Source organism: Sphaeramia orbicularis, chromosome 9, assembly GCF_902148855.1.
Source record: "Sphaeramia orbicularis chromosome 9, fSphaOr1.1, whole genome shotgun sequence".
Classification (NCBI taxonomy): Eukaryota; Metazoa; Chordata; class Actinopteri; order Kurtiformes; family Apogonidae; genus Sphaeramia; species Sphaeramia orbicularis.
This window is the reverse complement of record NC_043965.1, coordinates 40,297,882-40,325,829: the sequence shown is the minus strand read 5'-3', so window position 1 is coordinate 40,325,829 and position 27,948 is coordinate 40,297,882. Positions and strand designations below refer to the sequence as shown.

The 27,948-nt window shown below is 38.1% G+C and overlaps 1 protein-coding gene across 1 annotated transcript; it reads right to left on the bottom strand.

Moving 5' to 3' along the window:
• Positions 1–431: 431 nt before the first annotated feature.
• On the bottom strand, positions 432–22,767 carry vps37ba (VPS37B subunit of ESCRT-I a). The gene is made up of 4 exons (XM_030143425.1): positions 22,577–22,767; positions 14,300–14,471; positions 4,509–4,591; positions 432–2,997 (listed from the first exon to the last, which is right to left on the bottom strand). Exons 1-4 carry the CDS (start codon positions 22,679–22,681, stop codon positions 2,497–2,499), a joined length of 861 nt encoding a protein of 286 aa, XP_029999285.1. The 5' UTR covers positions 22,682–22,767; the 3' UTR covers positions 432–2,496.
• Between the last annotated feature and the right edge of the window lie 5,181 nt (positions 22,768–27,948).

The window sequence follows — 27,948 nt, the reverse complement described above, 5'->3', positions numbered from 1 at the left end:
AATCTCCATTTCAAACTAAATGTATGCATATCATTTTTGATAAAATATTGACTTAAAAACTCACTCAAAAATGAAAAAAAAAAAAAAAAAGTACTTTGCTATCATTTCAATTAGTATCAATGCGAAAATTTTCCATTTAACAAGTATTACAGGTCTGTTACTACTAGCACAAAGTACACGTACACTATGCAACTGCATTTGCTTTATAATATTTCTCAGTGTTTGCATGGTAAACTTTCACATCACATGACTGAAGCTTGGTTTTCAGTGGTTTCCAAAGTGTAGTTGAATATTCAGTATCACCATAAGAACACTAGGGGGCTGTATTGTTTCATTTTCAAGAAGTTGTCTTTGTACATTATCACTAAACCAACATTATGTAGGAGTTAGAATGCGTTAAGCATGTAATAATTCACATGGAGAAAAACAGATACAAAAAATTTGAGATTTATTGAACTTGAAAATAGCATTAAATTCCACTTAAACATTCATTAAGTAAACACCTACAACATTACACTGAAAATATCACCAACCACATATAAAACCATGGATACAGAGGATCAGTTTTAAAGTATTAAAAGAGGAATCTTTAGGCTGAACACAAAAAGCGAAGGCCATGCACAAAAAAATTATCCACTGTTAGTTGTTAGAAATGCTGGTTCATTCTCACGTTGATGCTTTAGCTTCTGTTATTTCTGCTGTTTTGCCCACTGACTAGTTTGCTTTGTCCATTCCGTGGTCCACTTAAAGTTTGCCTTGAGGGTATGTTTTGTCATCAATATATGACAAACATTTTAGAGCCCTGTTATTTCAAAACAAATAAAAATAAAGGAAAAAATGCCAACATTACATGTAGAAAACAGAGAAACGTAATGGAATAAGAATGGAGGAGAAGCAGTAGCACCACTAGGCACACAGCCTGAGGGTGTCTCTTGTCTCTGGCATGTGTTCAAAAGCGCTCTATTCTGGCACTCTGCATCGAGCGAGGAAGCAGAGTCTGACAGTCAAGGGGCTGCTCCTTCTGGTGGAACATGAAATCAGTAGCAGGAGGAGGAGACCAAATATTAGGACAGTTTTTTTCCCTCTAAATGTTATGGGAGGGGGGGTTCTAATCTCTACAGCTGGTTGGCCAAGTTCATGCGCTGAGCATAAAGAAACATGGAGTAGTCAGCAGAACGTGATCAACGTCACTTCAAGTGTAGGCACTCGTGGCTCTTCAACAGTGCACAGCAACAGCAGTTGGGAGGAATGACTAAAATTTATCGCACCAGGAAAAAGAAAAATGTCCTCCCATGCCAGGTTGACCTTGCAAGTTCCTCTTGAAGATATCTGGCTTGCATGTTTACAAAGAGTGTTTCAGCTCAATATAACAAACAGATATGTTGGGAATAATGGCAGATCCGCTCACTAAATGCATCACATGAAAACAAAAAACAGATTGATGTGGGACATCTTTGGTGCTCAGTGTGACAGAAAACTGAACAGAACCATACGCATGAGATTTGAAGGACTGTTGGCATAATATCTAATCCCAGCAGAGGGTGTGAAAGACAACAGACATGATGAAGGAGTGTTGCATTATTACAGAAACCCACAGAAAACAACACACATTAGAAGTGTACTGTATGGCTATACATAAATCCTTCATTTTAGGCAAAAACCTAGTTAAATTTGCCACTTTTCAGCCCTATTTTCTCCTTTTCAACCCTGCCTTGATGTGACCACACATTCAGCCATCGTCATCTAGGCAGGTCTGGACCCAGACACATCCACATATTGAAGAAGAGATGCACCAACCTCCTTACACTTGTTAATCAGTCAATCCTGGCTATTTAACATTAGTACTATATAATAAAAAGATGCTGAAATTCAAATATTCCTATGTACCTTATGAATTTTTATAAAAAAAAAAAAAATCACAGCATAGATGCAGTTTTGCCTGAATATATTCTGAGAAATATTTTCATCCAAACTGCACAGTAATTAGGGTCTCTGTTTACTTGCATATACAATACCAGTAAATTATTGTGTCACAGAGTGAAAATAGAAATGACTAACTGAACCCCTGTCTGGAGGGAGGAGAGAGACGAAAAACAATGGAGCTCTGGGCACCGCCTGGAGACAGAAAGTGCTGATGCATGACAAGTCCCAGCTCAGTGACCCACAGACTGACACTTGTTCCACTACAGCCTATGGCAGGCCCCTCCGCTGAAGGGCCGCAGGCTAGCAGAGTTTAGCCTGATCTCGCCTTTTTTTTTTTTGTTTGGAGTGTTGATGGGAGAGGGAGTGTGTGAGAGAGGAGGTGATCATGAATCCGCAGAGATTATTGGAGATCTGCTTCAGCTGAGCATGACCAGATAGGCCGTTATACGTCTGCCGTCCTGTGTTGTGATTGGTCAAATTCCCAGAAGGCCGACGGCGTGGAGGAGCAGACAATTTCCAGTAGTGAAAAGTCCATGACACACACTGCGTCCTCAGAGTGGCAGATGCTTTTACTTACTGCATGATGAATCCAGGTTGTGGGGTCAAACGAGGGGGGGGCCTCTGAGGCAGAGCAGGGGGGTACTGAGATAGGAAAGGGCTGGGGTAGCCAGAGGGGACACTAGGGAAGGGCTGCCCTGTTCTGGGAGGAATTGGGGGGTATGGTGCTGCCGAGTAGAAGACAGGGGGCTGGGTAGAGGCGTTCACAGACAGTGCTGGATTCAGGATGGGAGCGGGCTGAGACGGAGGAGGTGGAGGTTTCCTCCTGGGCTGAGCTACAGGGGAGGAGCTGCTGGCCTCTGTGAGGAGTGAGACGGGGTTTCTTGCTGCTGCTGATACATCCTGAGATCTGGAGGCAGGGACCGGGGCCTGAGGAAGCTGCTGGCCCTTCAGCACCATCTCCTGCAGCTTCTCAATCTTCACCCTTCTTAAGTGGGCCAGCTTCCTGTTGCTCTGATAGGCATCAATGAATGAATCCAGGGTCATGTCACCATCCAGGAAACAATCAGCCATATTCTGTTTACAGAGGGGGAGAGACAGGTATTTGAGAAAGAGCAGAGAGGTTATAGCTGACTGTGAGCATCTAGACCGATATCTAACGTGTCATGAAAAAATGAAACAAACTAAACAAAGGCAGTCATTCAGATAAGCTGCTGTGGAACTGGTGCCAAACCTAAAAGCCGCTTAAACAATTTGTCAGTCAACATAAAGCCAGCAGATGTGTTATAATTCACTGGTTTCCATGTGTGGTGTCAGGATATTTTTTTTTCCTTGCTTTTCCTTGTAAAAATTGAGAGCACTGGAATATCATTAGTGTTTGGACCAGTCAGACAAAAAAGAAGCAATTCATTAACTTGAACAGGTAGGGACAACATGTTTTAAAACTGTCTGTAATTGTATTGATTAAACAAAATAATCAGGGAGAATGTTTTTGCTGTAACCAATATATATATATAGATATATATATATATAGATATATAGATATAGATATATATAGATATATAGATATAGATATATATATATATACACATTTTAAAAAGAAGCAGGTAAGGATTACTAAACCACTAATTCAGTTACAAATAGGTGCGTCTATGAAACTGGGTTTAGTTTGGTGCCTGGCACTTTGCCAGCTTTTTTAGACCCAATGATAAAAGAAAAATTTAGACATATTTCCCCCCATGATGTACCTAATGATAACCTCAGATAAATGCAAAAAAAAAAAAATTATACTCTTGCCTTGAACCATCCCAAAATTAATGAATTTTTAATGAAATATTGGGGCCAAAAAATGGCACCAAAATCGGGACATTAAAAACTACCTAGTTGTCAGTGCATTTTATCTGGAAAACATGGCTGTAAATGGTCTTATATATTGCTATAAATAAAGACACTGTGTTAAATTTGATGATCCTAGTGGTTTTTCTAATCCAGACATGCAGGTTTTTCATGAATCTCAGTCTCATTCCAGGTTTTGTGTCTAACTCATCATGTCGACTCACGTTACATGCAGAACCTGTCGATTTAAACACAAATAAATTGCGAGTGATTTTGCAACAGCGGGCCATTTTTGTAAAACACTCTGTCTTACATAATTGGTTCGATTCCCAAAATGTACCTGTGAATGTGCTTTATCTGAAAAATAGTTTCTCTTTTATCCTAGTAAATATTTAATTTTCAAACAGACCCAAAGTGCTTCCAAACTTGCTTCACAACATTAGTCTACAGCTGGTTTGAATTTTTAGCCCATCTGTCCTGTTTTTAGGGACCGGTTTCATAGAAGCACCCAAATATGAAACTGCCCAAGTACACATTTGCTGTTCATCATGTTTACTATATTTTACTCAAAACCACCGACTAGACAGGCAGTTGTTGTAAGAACCCCATTGGAGACCTGAAGAGTCCAGCATCAAACAATGCAGCCTCTGTAGCCGAGGACATCAGTGTCTACAAAGGCAGGTATATGAATGACTCATGGAACTGAGGGTCACATGAGGTCATCCATGGAGAAGATGGCGTATAATACTCACCTCTGTTTCCTCCTCTATTTTAGCTCCTTCTGTCTGCAGCAGGGCCAGCAATGTGTCCAGTGAGGTGTTTCCTGACTTATGGTCTATGAAATAACATGGGACAAGAACAACACAAAAGTCACTCATCGGTTAGATCTACAATGAGCAAAGGCATGCCGGTTTAGCTGTCAGGCTGTGATCAACTTAATGTTGTGTGGCTACAAAATTGGTTGCAGATCTGGAAAAAATGTGCATGTAATCCTTGGTGTGCCACCATTCATAAGAAGACACATGTGTTAGCATGCAACATCACACACTGAACAAATGCTGGGCAGATGTCAAAAAGCTTATAATCCTTTTGTCACAAATATAACAACTTTTTTTTTATTCTGTTTTGTGTATTGTTCATTTCGGGGGAGGTATTCATATAAGCCTTCTTTTTTGGCTTCTAACCTCTCCTGCACAATTTTGTTACTTGTTTGAATGTTGTTTTTTTCAATTGCTGTTTTTATTATGTGCAAATTAAAAAAAAAAAACAACAACAACTACACAACGCTCACTGATTACTGCACTTTGTGATGTAGCATTAAAGAAAATCTGAATTAACTTAAGAAATGACTATAGTGCATTAAAGATGTTTCATTTTATAGTCTTTATGATTTTTCTATTGCACAGGCATATTCAACTTACTGTATGTTATTTGACTGTATTACATCATTAACCCTTTAACCCCTGAGACATTATTCCAGGTAAACATGCTGCTGTGAATTTACGTCTGTTTCAGTGTCATAAAAGCTGCTGTGAGTATGTACTTGTGTTCCTTTTCTTCAGTGGTTTTGTTTTACTGCGTGTTTTAGGGTCAAAATGGTGTAATAACAGAAAGAGACAAAGAGAGGAATTGAAGTTTTACAGGTTTTTACTAAATAAGGCACTCAAAATGTACATTGATAAGAGATAAGTATTTGAATTTTGGCCCAGTAGTTTTTGTTTTGGGATTCTTTTTTTCTAAATCAGTCCTGCTGCTTTTTGGCACCTGGTTGAAAAACTCAGTAAAAACTCAGTAAAAAAAAACAAAGGAAAATCACAACAACCCTACAAACAATGGTAAAAACAAAAACTGACAAAGAAAATGGTGTTAAAAAAAGAAAGAAAGAAGGCTAAACAGTCTATTTTTATAGCGAGTCTGTCTCACTGCTCTTTGGTTTGTCCCCCATTCCACAGGCAGTGGGGGAGTGAAGTGAGCATGCTCAGACGTCTATGGAAAGAACAAGGTCTATTCTATCAGCACATTTTGAAATGTCTCCTATGGAGGAGATGGTTGATTTTTTAATGAATATTTAATATACAAGAAATAAATCATACATTCAGAACGCTCACCACAGACACGTTGGGGGTTAAAGCGTTAAATTTAGTTTGTATTCATCATTCAGTGACATTTACAGCTTTTTAATTTTTCTATTAGAGGTAAAAGAAGACAGAATCTACAATAGACCTACAGTACTTAAGCCATTGGAGACAGTGCAGACATAACACTCACTGTTCTATCATTTTGTGGCATTTACGCTTTCAAGTTCAAAGAGAAAAAAAAACAAAAGACAATATTATATATTGGCCATCAGCCCCATTGCTACATAAATTAAGAGCATCTGTAACTGAAAAACCCATGTCTGCCTCTTCAACACATCTGAGTCAGAAGCCTGTTGAGCACCATTTTCACACCTCACAAATCAACACAGATACATTATAGATTAAGCGTGATTCTTGCTCCCATGAATGGAGGATCTTGATCCCTAAAAAAGGATTTTTTCTGAAGTCCTGATCTGAAATGAATATGTTGGTAATAACACGTCTTTATACCCCACAAAGCTAACACAGGAAATGTGAAATCCGTCCATCACACATCCGATGACTGGCACTTCCAAACAGTCATAACACCTCTGTGTTTGCTGTGAACTTGCAAAAGCTCCCCTGAGTAAACTGAAAGTGACTCTGGTGTCTCCGAGGAGGAAGTCCGTCATGTTTGTGTTCCTCAGCAGGACTGAAAGTCAACACCGACTGTGGCTGGGATTGTACACCCACAGGGTGAGTGACATTCAGGCAATGAGATGAATGACACGTCCCTAGTTACTGATCTGCACTGTAGTTCTGTCAACTCGCATACATTCCTCACTGCTCAGGCACAATATAGTGGATCTCATATTACAAGTGGCCAACCTGTCAGCCCGTTCTCTGCTGTGCATGGTGACCCAGTGAACAACAGTCTGGCCTGCTTAATTTATGCTCTGAACACATAACCCTAACCACCCAGAAGCCCTGGTTAAAAGCTGGAAGAGTAGTGTGTGTCTATTGCTCAAATGTATTTCCTGTTCCATGTTATTTTTCAAGTTTTCTTTGTTTTACAGTAAAGCGCATTAAGTTGACTTGTACATGAAAAATGCTAAACAAATAAAACTGGTCTGAAATGAATTAATACACGGTCAGTGATGGATTATGACTCAGGCCTAGTTCAAACATACACTGGTATTTTCATCCACACACAAACACAATTTGAGGTCACCGAAAATAGACCTTTTGATGCACCAATTGTGAAATTGTGGTTCAAAATATATGCTTCAAGAAAAAAATTGGCCATTACTTGATGTTGAAAATGTTTATACATATTGTATTGTTATTTATTTCATCATTTGTGTTAAAAAAAACAAAAAAAAAAAACAACACTGGCCACTGTTTGATGTTATCAATGATTTAGTATTAAGATTATATCAGCACATATTGGTTTGTCATGCGCTTGACATTTGTACTGCATTTGTTTTTTTTGTTTTTTCTTTTTTGAGGGGAGGTGGAGAGTGAAGAAGGAAAAACTCAGGTGTTAAAAACCCCAATGTACGTAGGGACTATACCTGAGTGGGAATATGTAAACAAAAACAAAGAAGACAGCTCCGGTTTGTCAATCTGCTGCACATAAAAAAGCAAATACCTAAGAAAACAAAGGGTAACATTCATGATATTCTAAAGCAGTCCATGCTTCAGAGAGTTTCTTTGACTACAATTAGAAATACTGGCTGACTGACCAGACCACAAAATCATAAAAAAAAAAACCCTCATATTTTAAGTCTGCGGGGGCAAAAAAACTGAGATATAAAGACCAGTAGAGGCATTTTGACATGGCTGGGTAAACAGTTACAATTACCCTGGGAACTGTGGTGAATAACACACCTTCAAAAGTCCACAGCAGGCGTGGTAAAGTCAGGCCCACTTCCTGCAAACCGTTTTAAATTTGGTGTGAATTTCCTTCCCCAATTTAACGACATACAGGCAGTTTAACTCAAACATGTTAAATTATATTGTCAGCCTAGTTATGACACAGAGGCTACATACCTGAATGTTATAACCACTTATCAATCTTGCCAGAACATTAATATACAGCTGATCATAAAGACATATCTTTGAATGTGTTAAGCAGTAATGATTAATAATTAATGTTACATAAGTCATCTGTTCGCTGACTTGTGAAGCACAATCAAAAGAAACTTAAAATGTTGTCTGCTTGTTAACTGTGAAAAAACTTTCAGGATGAGCCAAGAAAATAATTTTGTGTTATGTCAAAAAAATATGAGGCCAGGCCAACAATTCTGTCAAACTGGCTGATTATGTCTTTAATTTGTTGGAAACAGATCAAACTAGTTTACTGACAGAAACTGAACAAAACCCTTCAAATACAGACGCTCATTTCTTGCCACCAAGCTTTTTTCAAGGGTCAGATCCCATTCCTTTCTACATGGGAGCCTCTCCTATAACAAGGCGGACCCAGGCGTATCAACAGCCCTCCTCCACACAAAGCTGTGATTCTTTAGCAGAGCAGCCATTGGGTGCAGAACACACAGTCTGGGCCTGGAGATCATGAGACAGCCATTTAAGTAAATGAATCCACATCGATCTCTGCTGTGAATCTGTGGAGGAGTTCTGGCCTGCCCCGCTGCCTGCCTTTCTCTTCCACAATCCCAGCTTCCCTGCCTGTCGGTCCCATCATCCACCACTCCCTCCCACCCACAGTGGTAGCTTTACACAAGCTTGCCTTGTAGCACAATAACCCACTGTAGGCTGCCGTTCACAGGGGGCAGTGGATGGTTGTGGTAAAAGAGGGGGTTGCCCTGCTGTTTTGGCCTCTAGAGCCGAATGGACAATGAAGGGTAATGCAGAGGGCATGCATTTCCTGGAGGAAAGGGCGGAAAGTGGGGGCAGTGCGTCAGTGTAAGACAGAGCCCACTACTGTACGTTAAATCTTTCATCTGGGTCAAATAGCAGCATTTCTCCCAACTCTGAGCATCGCTGTCCTTCCCCAGCTGCTCGACAGCAAATCCACAACTAGGACGGCTGCATAGGAGGCGGGGGGAGGCACCGGGTAACCTACATTTGACAAAAGCCATCTCTTGCTGACAACAAACAAATCGGAGACTGCTGCATCAGTGCACTGATACCAGTCAGAGAAATGATATCAGAACAGGTGCTTGTGATGCTGTGTCTTCTTTCACAGACTGCATAGATACCACACCACAAACAATACACTCAGCTCAAAATAACTCCTGCAGAATAAGTCTATGCCAAGGGGTTTCATGAGGTATGTGTCCACAGTGGATGGCGAACAGTATGAATACAGCTTGCAGAGGAATACAGGAATATGACACACAAAATGAAACAATATGCTACTGTGACTGGGGGACGCAAAAAACATATTTTTAGAAACCTAAAAAAAAAATTATATGCTATCTAGAATACTTTCCCTCCTAATCTTAGAGGGAACTGAACCAGACTCATTTGACAAAAACATTAATTTTACCTTGCAAAATACAGGATATGCTGCGCTACTGCTGATCCAACTAGTTCGGCTGTTTGTCCCACAGTTTGGCTTTAATGTGTCTGAACATGTTAGGTCAGATCCAAACTAATAAACAAGCTGATCAGGGTAGCAGTAGATGAGCCGTGTTGCATGAGGTACTATTGACATTTCTGTCAATGGAGCCTGACAGCTTTTAAGTATAAGTGGGTAGCAATAAAATGATAATAGCAAGATGAATCTCCTTGATATGAATGTAATGTAAAAGTAACTAATAATTAAAGTTCAGTCTTTAGTCAACGCCCAGATGCCTGATGTCCAACATGTCTACACATGTCACAAGCAAGTAGAGGATGGTAAAATACATCCAGTATAGTGTCTAGATTGCTTAAAGGGGTCATATTTTGCTAAATCCAATTTATTTATTAGTCTTTGGTGCATTTATTTGTGTATTTGGGGACCTTAATGGTTCATAAAGTTTGAATTTGAACCCTCCAGGTGCTGCAAAGCTATCTTCATATTCATTTTGGCAAAAACCGAGTGGATTTCTACAGCCCATTTCAATTCCTGCTTAATTTGTTACATCTATAACTAGTTACGTCACGACATTTGCACATATAAGGTCAAGGTTTCCAATGAACATTTCTCCAAGTACCCCATAATTGTTTATCAGCAGCAGCGGTTGTAGTCCATACCGAAAATATGTTGAAACTTTGAGCCGATTACCTAAAATGTTCAGTTGTTGGTTGGATTAACAAATACAAATGGCTGAACGGGAGAGAAAGCACAGCCAACAACCTGGAGGGGGCGGGGTGTGAAGTGGCTCATTTGCATTTAAAGGGCCAGCGCTCAAAACCACCTTTCTGGTGTCATTACTCAGAAACAGGGTTGAAGACGAACCTGTGGGGTTGAATTAATGAAGAATTCAGACCCAAGCATAGCATTTACAGTTTATGTAGACCACAGGGAACTGTTTGAAAATGCATAATTCCATTTAAAAAAGCAAAATATAACTCCTTTAACTCACAAAGAAGAAGAAGAGAGTTAACATGGTGGAATGTTTACAACCACAGTGTCTGACAGATGTGTAGATGCTCAATGTTTTGCTGCTCCAGCCATCCACAGCAGATGTAAACCTCCACTGGTCTCACACTTCGATTCGATTGAAATTCATCTGTCAATAGCTCTCAAAGTTTTCTTTCAAAAGACTACAACGGCCTATAATCCGAACAGCGTGTTTTCTCAACATTAGTATCTGTGCGACCCACCTCATCACATAAACATTAGAAAAAACAAAGCATGAGTCCTTTGGCAGTGCATTTCAAGCAGAGATATGAATCACTAGCGTTATGATTCCATAACGACATCTGTATCAAAATGCATCTTTGAATCGAGACATTTCCAACCACTAGAGACTATGAATAAACATCACAAAACTCGACTTCAAATAATCTGAACAAACCCTTTTAAAGGTTGGCAGGACTTTGATACGATTTTTGTGTATTGTATAAAAGCGTTACACAAAGCTTCCAGACTCTATGCCTTGCAGGGAAGAAGGCAAAGTCAAAGTTTTATCAGTGTAGCAGAATAGTGAACGGTTGGCATGCTATTTTGAGAAGGGTGCTTGGCAACCACTGCGTCAACAAGGTCACAAGTATCGTCACTCCTTCTCCACACATTAAGAAGTACAGTGAAGGTGTGTCTATAAGGGTTGTTACAGCCCTCTCAGCCTTTATGGGAGTAACTCTGATCTGAGCTTGCTCAACCTGAACACAGTGAGGTGATGGAGTCTTTCTGGGAAGTAAGAGAACTGGTGAAACAGGTCTCTGGAAACAGCATGTATTTATCTTGTGGAAAAAAAGTACACAACATGCAACCTTCCCTAATAAAAACTGACAGCTCCACACAAACATCAATCATCTGATGTTTTGTCTTTAGTGATAGTGGTTAGTGTATAGCGCAGTGGTTCCCAGCTTTTTTTGGCTTGTGACCCCATTTTAACATCACAAATTTCTGGGGACCCCACACATTCAAAATGGAGACATTTTTTTGTAAAATTAGTTTATTTTTGATCATGTAATAGTTTGCTATACTATGTTGCAAATAAACGTTAATTTTAGATGACATTTAGGCTATATAATGTATATTATTATGGACAGAGGCAGAAAAGCCAGGTGTAGATTACTGCACAGTGAGAATTTTATTTTCCTTGGTCAGGATATGTCCAGTCAGTCCAGCTTGTATTTACAAGGCTGACAATTAATACTGAACAAACAATAACTCAAACTATGAGTTATGAAAGAGCTGCAGCATCTGAAACTGACCACAATGAACATTTGAAAGATAAACAGTACCACAGTGCTTCAGTTTCAGCTTCACAGTTTGTCATGTCTTGTATGAATTGTGATTGTCTCAACTCACCATATATTTTTTTATTAGTATGTTTTGTTTTGTTTTTTGTAAATCAGTAACTAGAAATTTCCCCTAACCCTAACCCTAGAAATTTCAGGCGACCCCACATGGGGTCCCGACCCCAGGGTTGAAAAACACTGGTATAGTGTGTGTTGAAATGGTAAAGCATCACCACATTAGGTGGTGGGTCAAGAGGAACAGCAAATAAACTTCAGATATTCTCATTTAAATTATTTTCAATAGTTACTGTACAATATGTGTAATAGAAGCATACTTAAAGCTGGAGAAGACAATTTTAACCCAATACGCTTAATGTAAAATTCTATGAATTTCTCAAAAGCTATCCATTCTGTGCATCCAATGGAATAAAAAAATTTACTTAAAAAAATGTCAAGTTTGTAAATTGCTTCAAATCTTTAAATGAAATTTAAAAAAATTATCCATATACAGTATATTCAAGTATAGGACAGAGGAATTTGACTTCTAGGATCGGGCAAATTCAGTGAATGAATAACAAATCATTTGCATTAGCAACGAAGGAATGTAAATGAATATAGCATAAACATTAGCTTTGTCCATCCCGATGCTCACTATATGCCAATTTGACATCACCCAACCCTAGAGGATTGGCTTGGCTTCAGTCAAAATATCAAGTCTCAAAAATTGCTAACTCCACCTTTTAAGTCATCTCCTACTGTATGACTGTTACTCGGGTGGGCAACTCTGGTCCTCGAGGGCCAGTATCCTGCATGTTTTAGATATTTCCCTCTTCCAGGACACCTAATTCAATTCATGAGCCGCTCATCATCAAGCTCTGCAGAAGCCTGATAACGATGTAATGGCTTCCAGGTGCGATGGAAGAGGGAAATATCTTGCTAGAACATGCAGGATGCAGGCCCTCAAGGACTGGAGTTGCCCACCCTGCCTGATGCCATATGTAGAGTCCCTACAGAGCCATTTACACTTATGAGTACGTTAACAGTGAGTGGTGGAGAATCCCAGCTCCATAGAATAAAAATCCTGCCATGTATTGGTTCTACCTATTCACTTAACTCAGGTGAATCCTAAATTATCTCATCTACGTAGATGAGGAGTTGTGTTCATCAAAATGGGCTGGTTCAGTGAATGGTTGGAACAAATACATGGCAGGACTTTTACTTTATGGAGCTGGGATTCTCCACCACTGGTTAATAGCTTAAGCTGAATATGACTTTCAGTAAAACTATCTACAGGCTGCATGATTTTGGCCAAAAATAAAATCCAGATTTTTCCCTCTAAAAACTCGATTTTCAATTTCGATTTTTGGGTAAAACTACAAGACAACAGAAGTTATCATGTTATTTTTGTGAGCAGCCCACAATGCAAGGCACTGCTCCCTACCTCAAATCTGTGATTGTATCACGTGATGGGCCCACAGTAGTGATACCAATGTAAGTCAGTGACAGGCATCAGTCATGTGTGCGTGGACCATGTGATATGAATGATCTCAATGTGGTTATATTTAAACTGGGGGATCTGTGCGTGGAGGAGACCAACCCAGGACACGCTAGAGGGATTATATCCCCAGAGCTGGTGGATGTGGCTGGGCAGAGGGCTGTCTGGGCTACCCTGCTGAGGCTGCTGCCCCCTCGACCCAGATCGGAAGAAGACAGTAGGGTATGGATCTGTGCAGGACAACGTAAGAGGAATGATCCCCACGCAGTTATACTTGAATTGGGGGATCCGTGTTTGAAACCACAGCTTACATTGGTATCACCCATCACAGATTTAACATCCGTGGTCATTCACGGACTTCTGTGAAAGACCGCTCTCACAGTTAGGTGGAGGAGCCTACAGTAGCCTGGGAGCATGTGGCCCGGAGAGATGAAATTGCTTTGACAATTTCCCTTTTTAAAAAATCGTCCAAATTAAAAAACCCGAAGGAGATTTAAAACCGATTAATCGTGCAGCCCTAACAGCATATCAAAATGTATTTTATTTAATATTTGGCCCTGATTGAAAATGCTAAAATACTTCATTTATGACAGCTAATTATTGATGGTTATGTATTGAGCACTTGTCCTGTGTGCACATGTTCAGACCAGCATTTCCCATGGTAGGTTTCAGCCAGCAATAACTGAGTGTGTATCAGAATGAGTGATTAGAGCAAAAACCTCAAAGCACTTTGGACAACAGCTCTATAAATCTTTTGCCACACACCAATACAATATCTACAAGAAAAGCACACATTCTTAGTGGATCACTTTGTATCTCCAACAATGTTTCAAAAGTTTCTAATGAGACATTCTTCAAAAAAAAACAAATGACCACAGCCATGGTGATTTTACTATTGTAAAATCTATATAAGTTGGCCTTCCTGGACTATAATTTAAATTCTTACAGTATATGAAACTACAAGCCCCCTCACACAGAACCCCTTGTAATATTCTATTGCAGGGCTGTGATGGTCCTTGCAGCAGCTAAGTGTGTTCAACTTTTATAAGTGCCGGGAAGCATTAAAAAGTCAGTAGGACAAACAAATCAATCCAAACCGTGTTTGTGTCAGACTGTCATACTGATACAGTACCTAAAGTGGATTTGCGCAGCTGATAGGACTCAAAGCTCTCCTGAAGGCAGGTGTAGCGCTTGGTGAGGTGCTCTTTCTTGTGTTCCAGTTTGGGCTGCAGGGCCAGGTTCTGCTCTGCGAGGGTTCTGTTATTGACCAGTGTCTTCTCCTTGCTCTGCTGGACCTCATGCATCTACAAAAGGAAAAAAAAATTAACAGAAATGTCGGCAGCACATTTATGACATTACCTTTGGCCCTCTTAAATTAATGACAGTCTTAAGAGATAAGGCTGTACACTTTCAACTTGGTCACAAATCCCCCAGCGGGATATAAAAGTCAAAAGCATGTGACAAATGACAAAAAAAGGTTCTATCCATACTTACACAGCTCACATAAAAATATTCATCTGTTTAAAATGAACTCACCAAATGACTCAGTACAACACTCAAAGTGGGAATGTACAGACTCTGCATGTGTTCTTTAAAGAGTGAGAAAAGACCAAGCCTCAGGGGTTTGACAGCTTAAACTCTTTATCCCTCTGCTGATCACTAAACTTCAGCTGTGAGATATCTAATTAAAAGAATGTTAGCCTCATAGCATAATTGCCTAAGTCATGTTTTTGGCCAAATTGTGATATCTGCGTAACTTTACTCTCCTCACACCAACATTTTCCTTTCTTTTTATACAAATCTTTTTGCGGTTTGGTTTTAATGTTGTATTTGAAATAAACAAACAAACAAGTAAACACTGCTGATTCATTTTTCATCACTGGCTATGGCTATACTAGGGCTGGGCAATATGGAAAAAAATCATATCATGATTATTTTTTTCATATTAGACAATATCGATATGTATCACAATATGAATCAAATCACTATTTTTGTCAAGCTTAAATTTTGTGTTTCTCATAAGTTAGTTGTGAAGACATCAGAAGGTTATTTTTTATTTAAATATGATTTATTTTCTGTCAGAGGTTGAACATGACAGATGTGCTAAAGAACATTATACAATTGTTTCAGATAAAGAAAACAGGTACATATATTTAAAACTAAACTAAAAGTCTGACCAGCAGAAAAAAGCTTTCAAGTTTTAAAAGAGAACACAAACAAAACAGACCATCCATTCATTTCATAACTGCTGTAACTGGCGTAAACCAAAAATGAAACTTAAAAGGTGTGATATTTTGCTTTTTTAAATGGAATTATGCATTTTAAAACATTTCCCTGTGGTCTACATAAACTGTAAATGCTCTGCTTGGGTCTGAATTCTTCATTAATCCAACTCCACAGGTCCATCTTCAACCCTATTTATGACTAATGAGACCAGAAAGGTCAATTTGAGCGCTGGCCCTTTAAATGCACATGAGCCACTTAACGCCCCACCCCCTCCAGGTTGTTGGCTGTACTGCTCTGTCCCATTCAAACGACAACTGAACATTTTAAGTAATTGGCTCAAAGTTTGGACATATTTTTAGTACGGACTACAACCACTGCTGCTGACAAACAATTATCTCATACTCGGAGAAATGTTCGTCGGAAGTCTTGCCCTTATATGTGCAAATGTCGTGACATAAGTAGTTATAGACGTAACAAATTAGGCAGGAATTAAAACAGGTTGTAGAAATCCACTCAATTTTTGCCAAAATGAGTAGAAATATAGCTTTGTAGCACCTGGAGGGTTCAAATTCAAACTTTATGAACTATTAAGGTCCAGGTACACAAATAAATGTACCAAAGACTAATAAACGTGGATTTAGCAAAATACTGACTCCTGGCTTCTATGCCACACCCTGCTTTTCGGTCACCCGGTTGCCCGAGTTCTCGGTCAAATTTTCTCTCATTACCTCCCGCTGCAGCCCAAACATTAGCGTGTGTGCTGTGGCTGCTCTTACACCTGTGCTGTGTGCATCAACCTAACTCGCCATGGCTCTAGCGTGATTGGTTCGGTGCCGTGCTACTTAATTATGATTGGCTGTTCTTCTGTCTGTCAAAACATGGATGAATGAATTCTATCAAAATTGTATCAATCATGTCTCATATTTCCATCAAGGAAAAGTAATTTTGCGATATATATTGTATATTGTTATTGTTTTATCATCCAGCCCTAACTATGACTGGAAAAAAAAAAAAAGACTTGGGCAGTTATGCTATGATGCTAACGATATGCGAAACTTGTATTGGTTCGGTCTGTGTTACTAAACAATCAACCCACAGGATTTGACTGATTTCATAGCAGGAAACACACAGGTGTCCTTAATAACATCCTTCATGTCTGCATTTGATTCAGCTCTTAGAGATGTCGGCTGACAACTGTGGCTGATCGGAACGCCTGACCTAATGTTATTAGTAACACCTGTGCTGCTCATGACATGACAGGTCATAGTGGCTGAGCTGCTAACAGTTCACTTCAAGGTGCACTTCTAATTCACTGCCATTTCATCAGCGTTTTAGCATTTGAGTCACACTTTCATATTAAACCAAGTCCTCAGACACACCTATGCCTTTCACCAGGTTTAAAGAACAATGAGTTTTAGCCTTGATATTCATTACATGGGTTTGTTTCGTACTCAATTCTTTCATTGTTTCGGGTTCATTTGTATCATTTCTATCACAGTCTTTACTCCCTTATTTGTGTTTTGTCTTCCCCAACATGGAAGTAGGAGGATATTAGCATGAAGGCAACACAAGCATGGAGTGAACAGGAAATAGAATGAGGTAATTCTGAACAGGAATTGTTTCTATGAAGTTCCAAATGAAAGAAGATGAATTACTGTTTGTATTATTTTAAGCCACTTTTTCAATGATTTTTAAAATTTATTTATTTATTTATTATTACATTTTTTATTTATTTCTCATTTGTATCAGTATAATACAATACAATCTCCTCAGGTTGAGGAACAAGAAAAGAAACAAAAGAAGAGAAAAGAAACAAATGAAAAGAACATCCTGTGTTTATGTCAGGATATGTTTAGGTCCCTTAATAGACACATTTTTCCCGGAATGTCAGCCATTTTCCCCACTTTTTTCAATAAAGAGATTTTCTTTCAACTTCAGTTGACATGCAAGATGTTCCATGACAAGTATATCACCTATGACTTTTTCAATGAATTTACAGAACAATTACTGTGACATAAACCTACATTGACTGTGAGAGAGGGTTATGGCTAAACTGCCCACGTTTGTTTTTGCTCTATAGCACCTATGCTATAAATCAGCAGTTTTGTTGTCGAATTATGTATTCCCATGTGATAAGGGGGATAATATACAGTGAACTACTCACTAATGGAAAATAAGATAAAATAAGAAAAAAATTAATAGATAAAGGTATAATATGAATATATAATTTATTGTCTTACATAGGGGAAAAGAAGAAATCCTCTACCAGATGACTCATTTCACACATCCTACCACCATGCTGTATGTACAAATATAGCAGGAACGGGGGAGAACGCGTGGGATAGTTTTGGGATAGTTTCTAAAAGCGACTAAACTAGGCCTTGTCTGGCGGTTGGACTGAACAACGAAAACAACATTTCATGCAGTACGAGAAGCTAAATACGTCCATTACCACTACATGTTGTTTACGCCATAGTATGCTGAGGTGATCAGTCTCCCTTTAGCTAAAGACGGTCCGTTCATTCATCGTAGCCCAGTAAAGCAGGCCTTTAAATAGCATCCATAACTGCAGGCTTGTTCTATCAAAGCACACACATGATTGTTTGCTGGTGGAAATGCTCTGAACCCTCCACTACTAATAAAGCGGAGCACTGAAAATGTAGGTTAAGCTTGTCTACATGGACCACAGACCTGAATTTTGAAGAGCTGCTTTAATAACCCAGTTACATACAGGTCACTCTGTAGTGTACAGGGTGGGGAAGCAAAATTTACAATGAACATTTAGTTGTTTTTTCTCAGCAGGCACTACGTCAATTGTTTTGAAACCAAACATATATTGATGTCATAATCATACCTAACACTATTATCCATACCTTTTCAGAAACTTTTGCCCATATGAGTAATCAGGAAAGCAAACGTCAAAGAGTGTGTGATTTGCTGAATGCACTCGTCACACCAAAGGAGATTTCAAAAATAGTTGGAGTGTCCATAAAGACTGTTTATAATGGAAAGAAGAGAATGACTATGAGCAAAACTATTACGAGAAAGTCTGGAAGATACTATTAAAGAAGAATGGGAGAAGTTGTCACCCGAATATTTGAGGAACACTTGCGCAAGTTTCAGGAAGCGTGTGAAGGCAGTTATTGAGAAAGAAGGAGGACACATAGAATAAAAACATTTTCTATTATGTCAGTTTTCTTGTGGCAAATAAATTCTCATGACTTTCAATAAACTAATTGGTCATACACTGTCTTTCAATCCCTGCCTCAAAATATTGTAAATTTTGCTTCCCCACCCGGTATAAAGGAACTCTCATAAGAGAGAATACCAAACACTGAAGGTACACTTACTCCACTAACGGTGCTCAAATTGTCATTTCCTTCTGTTACTTCCTGTTTCTCTTTTCTTAATGTAACCACAGTCTCAACCACACGAAAATATTGCACTAGAATCGAGAGCTATTACTCATGTGGTGGAACAGGATGGTTCAAACTTGAAACCCTAAAACAGCGGAAGAAATCTAGGTGATAAAGAACTGCAAATATTGGCAAATTGATCAGACAAAAGTAATCAACAAAGTTTTAATAAACTGATTCAGTGGGGATTTTTAAGCAAACATGTCAAACGTTTTCTTGATTCATGATCCTTCAAATATGAAGATGCAAATAATATGGTTTTACATTTTAGACGACTGATTGGTCAAAAACAAATTGTCCAAAGATTTCATGTAATGGCAATGGAATGATGTGGGGCTTTTGACCATATTCTTTCACATTTTCAGAGCAAAAAATAAACATTAGATTTATGGACTAACAAAGCTAAACAGTGATGGTAATAATAAAAAGTAACTAAAGAAGCTTTATGTGAAACTACAGACCCAAAGATCATTCTGCTATTTTGAGAAAGGATTTACACCTTCTTTTGGATGCTGATAAATTGCTTTCATAAATGTGTGTGTTTTTATTATAAATGGTAAACTGTAAAATTTTCATATTTCATGCTGCACTATTGATATTTGTATATAAGTAGATACCTCTGTTTTTACAGTATATAATTTCACATTATTTATCTTATACCAGAAACACACAGAATTCTGTGTTTACATACTGGGTGAATAAAGCTAACTAGTGCATTGACCAAAGGGGAGCCATGGGTTCTAGATCCTGGACTTCATCACTGTCAATACCCAGGGTGGGATGTGAAAAAAAAAAAAAAGGGAGGGGGGGAGGGGGGGGTGTATTAAAATCCACATCCTGACCCTGAGGGGCAACATCCCAGTCCCCCAGCATGGGTATTTTTTTGTGAATTCACGCATGCTGTACCGTATTTGTCCAGCTATCACCACCAAAGCGTTCATGTGATTCTGGGAATAGTAGTGTGATTGTAAGGCTATTGTATTCCAAAATTACTAATATCTCCTAAAAATATTGGTCCTATCAACTTGTCGTTATTGAAAGTCTCTTCCTTGACCAAAAATACATAGGTATGCCGAACTGAAGCAGTCAGCTCTTTGTGGATTTTGTATGACGCCCGACACACACACACACACACACACACGCACACACACACACACACACACACACACACACACACACACACACACGCAGAGTCCACTTCCCTATTATATGATAGGATTTTGATCACTAGCTTTTGGACCACTGCCCGAACAAAACAAATGATGTTATACAATGCTGTTAGTTCCTGTACCTGGTTCTACAGGAACAACATATTTGGAGTCGAGTCATATAAAATACACAGCCTGTACTGAATCTAACCAAATTCCTTATTTGCATTATTCAAACAGCAACATGTGCTGCATTCAGTGCGTTGTGTACAGCATGTGTCTGACAATCTGTGTTCATACACTACAGCTGCACACTCAGTAATTCTCAGCACTCTCAGGTTTCACCTAATGCCTTTGTTCCCATCCACTGTATGATGATGGAAGAATTTCCCGCTTCCACCTTTGGCTTAGACAAGTCTTTACTTGGCGGATTTTCTTCCATCTACTTGTCTCATGACTAACTTAAAGTCAACAACTGCAGTGTCATTGCAGTAAACAAGTCCCTCCCTCTGTGTAACCTATGGGAAGAGGAAAACGAAACCATGGAGACAATCAGACAGGGTGTGGATCAAAAACAGAACTGACAACACAAAAGGCCTGGCCACAGCACAACATTCAGCCAAATCACTAATAATGCCCTGTATCTGTTTTTCTTTTGTAAGGTGAAACAGATCTGGTACATTGAACCTGACACAGAGTAGCTCGTGGCTTCTTTTGCTGAGAAGTGAGCCTTTTTTTTCTCTTTTTTTCAAATTTTTAGGCCCTTACTGTTACGCAAAATGAGCTTAATTTAGACTGCCGGAGTGAAAGCCACAGTACCATGGAGACAGATGAGAAAAAAAAAAAAGACTGTGCCTTGATAATGTGAGTTGAAAGTAATTACTGATCAGGTCCAGGACGTGGAGGAAAACCGGAGATTTCAGGTTGTGTACGGTGGGAAAATTCTTCATTAACACCTGATGGGGTTGATTCAGCAAGAGGACATCCAAGGCCACACTGGGATTTTGCACAGGGCATGGCAACAGTGTGGGAAAAAAAAAAAAATCTAAAGCACAAATCCTGTATAAAAAAACCCCTCTAATCTTTTGGCCCTCCTACTTGATATGCCAAATATCTGTCTGTGGTAAAACCTTTCTAGGGCCACTGGACTGTAATCACCCTGTGGATGGAAAATCTGAGGCTTATCAGCTGCTTATCATGACTTACACTACAATGCAAAACAGGTACACATTAATTACAAATTGAAACTTTGTGCTAATTAAACAAAACCACAATTATGTGCCCTTGGCCTCTTTGGGGAAGTTACTCAGATGTCTGAAGTCTGTTGCCTCATATTGACCATACAGGCTTTATATTCGACATTTAAAACAATCACATCAGTTCCTCTATGTCACAGGTGTCAAACATGCAGCCCGGGGGTCAAAATCAGCCCGTGGGATGAATTTGTGAAATGCAAAAATTACACTGAAGATATTAACAATCAAGGATGTTAAAACCATTTTAGGTCAATTCAACCTAAAGTGGGTCAGACCAGTAGAATACTATCATAATAACCTATAAATAATGAAAAAAGCTAATTTTTCTCTTTGTTTTAGTGTTAAAAAAAAAAAAGGTAAAATTACACAAAAATGTTTACATTTCCAGACTAGTATGTGGAATTGTACCAATATTCTGCCTATTACTGAATGTTTTTTTGTATTTGAAGATCCACTGTGATCTGTAAGTTGTGATAAAAATGATAAACTAAGGCGTAATATTGTTAAAATTGCTCTTATTTTTCAGGTTGTTCATATTTGTTCATGTTACAAGTACAGTTCGTAGATGTAAACATTTTCATTACGGAATTTTATTTATTTTTCACTCAAAAACATAGAGAAAACTTTGATGTTGACATTATTTATAAGTTCTTATCCTATTATTTATATGATTTTACTGGTCTGGCCCACTTTAGATCATATTAGGCTGTATGTAGCCCCTGAACTAACATGAGTTTGACACCCCTGGTCTATGTTGTAATGTTGTTAGTGTACTCAGACAGCTCCCACTTTCAATAACAAGGATGTTAAGTATCGTTTTCCTCTAGTCTTATCTGCTTGAGTCGACAGAAACAGGCAGGTTTATGATTGGAAACCTGTCCCATAAAGTGTTTAAGCTAGGCTATTAGCTACTTACAATACTATGTTATATGACAAAAATAGCCCTCGTACGTGTGGTTAATGTGTAATCTAGTTTGTAATGGAAGAAAATGGGGTTCGGTTTTGTGGGTTAGGGTATTTTCACGGAGTAACAACGTCGCAAAGTGGGAATCCTCGTGGGTTAAAACTTGAGACAATGCTGCGTTGCTGCTGCTGCTCCTTCGTTCCCAAGGTTAACGAATTGTGCCCTATTTAAGCTACAGGACAATTCCAACTTCTCTAGACAGTATTAATGTATTCTGTAAACCTAAACCAGTCTCAAAATACTCGTTCCTGTAATTCTACACGGCGAATGATGGGAAAGCACAACAAAGGGCTGGTGGGAAAAAAAAAAAAAAAAACAGTGACCGAGCAAAAGGAGTCAACAGCTAACGTTGGACTACAACAAAAAAAAGAGGAAAAAAAAACGGTTAGTTTCACGTACCTCATCCATCTCCTGGACCATTTTTGTGAGTTTGTCGTCGTCCTCCAGAATTTCGTTAAGCTGAGTCATCGAGTAGGCGCTAAACCTATCAGAAAAACTGGACATTTTTGCTGTTGTTGTGTGTTTCTCTTCGCCTGTGTTCCCTGTGCTCGCCTTTCAGATTGTGACAGCTGACTGAGCTTCTCTTACAGGAAGTAGAAACACAAGCACGGGATACAGGCCCAGATGCTGCATTCACTGCGCCACGGAAATATCAAACACCGCATACCTGATCACAAAACCTATGACTGAGCCACATTATTTGTAGCAGAATTTGTGACCACATGACATTTTAACCCTTTCATGCACGAATTATGAGAACCTTAGTCAAGATTTTTTTCTTCAGTGTTTAGCAGTGAAAAACACAATGCGATCGAGGTTTTTTTTTTTTTTTCTATGGAGTTACAAAAATATCCATGCATTTAATTTTTGAAGTAAAGAAACATGTGTTTAACCCATAAAGACCCACACATCCATCACCGACCAAAGGCATCTACTGATCTAAACTGTTTAATACCTATTGATCCACTAATCCTATCAATCCATGTAAATAATTGGTGTAAAATACAGTTTTTCATCTTTTCATGGTCATCAGATATGACCCATTTGGACGTTCAGGGGCTCCGTAGTAACCGTGGAAACACTGTCATCTTCTCCAACATTGATTCGCCAGTAAAACCCATGGAGTGGAATCAATGACAGTGGATGGAAATGCTTGGTTTATGTTCAGGTAGTGACATATTTTACCAAAAAAAGTCACTTTTTCTGCAGTTTTCTCTGTTTTTTTATATAATAACCTTCAACTTTGATCTGAGCTTTTATGAACATCTAAATAATCAGTAAATTAAATATAGGAAAATACATTATTTATACTGATAAAATGTAAAATACAGAAGATAATATTATAATAAATGATGATAAATCACTTAAGACAGGTTAGATATAGAGAAAATTTCATTTGGGAACTGACACAAAAGTTGCGCTGGGTCTTTATGGGTTAAAACCCAAAATCAGGGAGTGATATGAAAACAATGAAATAAAAACATTTTTAATGCTGCTAATCTGATGTCTTCTCACATTTGAACATATTCTAATGCTAGTAATTACTCACTTCATGGAGATAATATGCAAAAAAATAAAATAAAATTCTTGTCTCACAAATAATTGATTTACACTCAAACATGTTAGTGCAGATCAGGTTTATCAAGAACAGCAAAGTTACAGTAATGATCTGAATTACAGTGTATGGGATGGTGCATGAGCGTCCACTGTGTTGGCTGATATGGAACTAAAACAACAAAACCCATTAATATACAAGAGAACTGGAGTGGACAGTGCATGAAAGGGTTAAGACACAGGTGTCAAACATGCGGCCTGGGGGCCAAATCCGGCCCCTGGAATGAATTTATGAAATGCAGAAATTACACTGAAGATATTAAGGATGTTAAAATCATCTTAGGTCAATTCAATCTAAAGTGGGTCATACCAGTAAAATACTATCTTAACTAGAAGCACTCGGAGAGCGCAGACCTCCGCCAAGGCTGATCAGTGGCCCCCCCGTGGGCCCCCCCACCCCCGATCACCACCAAAATTTAATCATTTCTTCCTTATCCCATTTCCAACAAACCCTGAAAATTTCATCCAAATCTGTCCATAACTTTTTGAGTTATGTTGCACACTAACGGACAGACAAACAAACAAACAAATAAACAGACAAACAAACAAACCCTGGCAAAAACATAACCTCCTTGGCGGAGGTAATAACTTATAAATAATGAAAACCACCCAATTTCTACTTTGTTTTAGTATAAAAAGTAAAATTACACAAAAATGTTTACATATATAGACAAAAAGCCAACTGGAGGCTTGGTGCAAAAGTAACAATCTGTGCATCAACGTGAAGAAAACAAAGGAGATAACTGTGGATTTTCGAAGGAAAACCTGTGCCCCTACTCCTCTTCACATCAATGGGGATCCGGTTGAAATAGTCTCCTGTTTTAAATACCTGGGAGTTCACATCTCAAATAATCTTAAATGGACAAACAACATTGGCAGTCTGCTGAAAAAAGCCTACCAACGCCTACAGGGTGGAGAAGCAAAATTTACAATGAACATTTAGTTGTTTTTTCTCAGCAGGCACTACGTCAATTGTTTTGAAACCAAACATATATTGATGTCATAATCATACCTAACACTATTATCCATACCTTTTCAGTAACTTTTGCCCATATGAGTAATCAGGAAAGCAAATGTCAAAGAGTGTGTGATTTGCTGAATGCACTCGTCACACCAAAGGAGATTTCAAAAATAGTTGGAGTGTCCATAAAGACTGTTTATAACGGAAAGAAGAGAATGACTATGAGCAAAACTATTACGAGAAAGTCTGGAAGATACTATTAAAGAAGAATGGGAGAAGTTGTCGCCCGAATATTTGAGGAACACTTGCGCAAGTTTCAGGAAGCGTGTGAAGGCAGTTATTGAGAAAGAAGGACACATAGAATAAAAACATTTTCTATTATGTCAATTTTCTTGTGGCAAATAAATTCTCATGACTTTCAATAAACTAATTGGTCATACACTGTCTTTCAATCCCTGCCTCAAAATATTGTAAATTTTGCTTCCCCACCCTGTATATTTTCTTAGACGACTTAAGAAAGCAGGTTTGAGCCCGTCTGTCCTGACAGCTTTTTATAGATGTGCAGTGGAGAACATCTTCACCTCCAACGTGACTGTGTGGTTCAACAGCTGCACAGTGGCCGAGAAAAAAGCACTGCAGCGAGTGGTGAGAGCTGCGGAGCACATCTGTAACTGCTGTCTGCCCTGCATCCAAGACCTGTACACCAGGAGGTGCAGGAAAAAAGCCCAAAGCATCATGGATGATGCCACCCACTCTGCGCATGAATTTTTTTTACCCTTCTCCCATCAAGCAGGAGACTACGGCACATCCAAGCCCGGACCACCAGACTCCAAAACAGTTTTTATCCACAGGCAGTGAGAATGATGAACTCCTGCTGAACTTTGAGCCCAGAATGCACTTTTAAATTGGCACTTTACTGCTGTGCACTTTATAAATAATACTTTCTTTTTAGTTATTTATAAGTAATTTTTAGGGGGGGGGGGTGTTATCGTTATTGTTATTGCTATCTTTTTTATATCAGTATTTTATTATTTTTATTATTTTATCAGTAACTTATACTATTTTTACTAAATGCTGCTGACAGTCGGGGACCTGAGTACAATATTTCGTTTCTGTGTATTTTTATATGCTGAAATGACAAATAAACTTGAATCTGAAAAAAATGTGAATAACTTGAAATGTCTTAATAGAAGTATGTGGAATTGTACCAATATTCTGCCAGTTACTATTTGTTGATCCACTGTGATCTGTAAATTGTGATTCACATGTACAAATGATAAACTAAGACATAATATTGTTAAAATTGCACTTATTACTCTTGTTTGTTTGTTTGTTTTTTTAGGTTATTTACATCTTTTTGTTTGGATAGTTTGTAAATGCAAATATGTAGTGTAATTTAATGTTTTTTATTGCAATAAAACAAAGAGAAAAACTTGGATTTATTATTATTTACAGGTTATTATGTATAAATGATAAACTAAGGTGTAATATTGTTAAAATCGGACTTATTTTTCTTAAGAATTTTCAGGTTGTCCATATTTGTTCATGTTATGTTCAAGTACAGTTTGTAGATGTAAACATTTTCATTATGGAATTGTAGTTTTTTCACTCAAAAAGATAGAAAAAAACTTTAGAGTTGATATTATTTATAAGTTCTTATCCTATTATTTATATTATTTTACTGGTCCGGCCCACTTTAGATAATATTTGGCTGAATGTGGCCCCTGAACTAACATGAGTTTGACACCCCTGGTCTAAATCAATTGCAGCTAGCATCATAGAAAAAAAAAAAAAGAAAATATAGGTTATAGGTTATTATGATAGTACTTTACTGGTCTGACCCACTTTTGATTGAATTGACCTAAAATGATTTTAACATCCTTAATATCTTCAGTGTAATTTCTGCATTTCACAAATTTATTCCCAGGGCCGGATTGGACCCTTTGGTGGGCCGGATTTGGCCCCCGGGCCGCATGTTTGACACCTGCGATTTAGACCCATGCTTACTTAATATGTCTGTAAGGACCATTCAGCACTGCACTTGTATTATATTGAAAAAACTTCAATAAAAAGACTTGTACTTCTCTGGGTCTCAGGAGGATATAAATATATTGAAGTATCTGTAAGAAATTATAGCTGAAATGTCAAGTTGTATTTGCATGTACAAAAAAAAAAATCAGAAAAGAGAAATCTGTAAGTTTAACCCTTTCATGCATGAATTATGAGAGCCATCAAGATCAAGATTCTTTTTCCCAGAGTGTTTTTATTCTTCTTTAGGCATTAAAAAAAATAATGCGATTGAATATTTTTTTAAATTAACCTATTTTTCATGGGATTGCAAAAATGTCCATTCAGCTGGACATCATGCATTTAATTTTTGAAACAATGAAACATGTTGTTAGTGTGTTCTTTTGTTGGAAGCTCCAAGAATAAGTCCGGATTCGTCTCTGTCTCATTTTTTAAATATATTTTGACTTGATCTGATCACAGACAAAGCATTACTTAGTACTAAGGATCCACCCTAAGGAGGAAATGTATGCTGACCATGATGTTACAACCAACCCATACTATCCTAAAAACTTACTAAGTGAAACAAAGGAATCCTTTCTTAAAAAATTAACTACTGACTAATTTGTGATTAAACTTAAGACCTTATCTACATTAAAATATTTCAATGTATTTACTGATATACTGTTTGAAATCTATGAAATAAAAACATTTTCAACACAGCTAATCTGTTTTCTCACATTTTAACATATACTAATACTAGTCATTACTCACTTCATGGAGATAATATGAAAAAAAACCTTTTTGTTTAAAGAAAAAAAACTCTATAAATTACAGTCTAATAACAATAACAAGCAGTTGATTTACACTCAAACATGTCAGTGCAGGTCAGGTTTATCAAGAACAGTGAAGTGACAATAATGGTATAAATGTCAGTGAATGGGATGGAGCAGAAGTGTCCACTGTGTTGGCTGATATGGAACTAAAACAACAAAATCCATGAATATACAAAAGAACAGCTGGAGAATAACTGTCCACAGGAGTGACCAGTATGCATGAAAGGGTTAATAAAGGCTATGTTTGTGAAAGCAGTAAATATAGTGGTGAAGCTTGAAATTTAGACTCCACAGAAGATGAAAACAAAAAAAAAAAGTCTTATCCAGAATGCCTATTTTGTTGTGAAATCCAG

Excerpts from the sequence above, each read along its gene's own strand:
- vps37ba (XM_030143425.1), bottom strand. The coding sequence starts at position 22,681 with ATGTCCAGTTTTTCTGATAGGTTTAGCGCCTACTCGATGACTCAGCTT. Across the intron at positions 14,472-22,576 it reads TGGTCCAGGAGATGGATGAG|ATGCATGAGGTCCAGCAGAG; the intron begins GTACGTGAAACT and ends TTCCTTTTGTAG. Across the intron at positions 4,592-14,299 it reads GCTGCGCAAATCCACTTTAG|ACCATAAGTCAGGAAACACC; the intron begins GTACTGTATCAG and ends GTTATTTCATAG.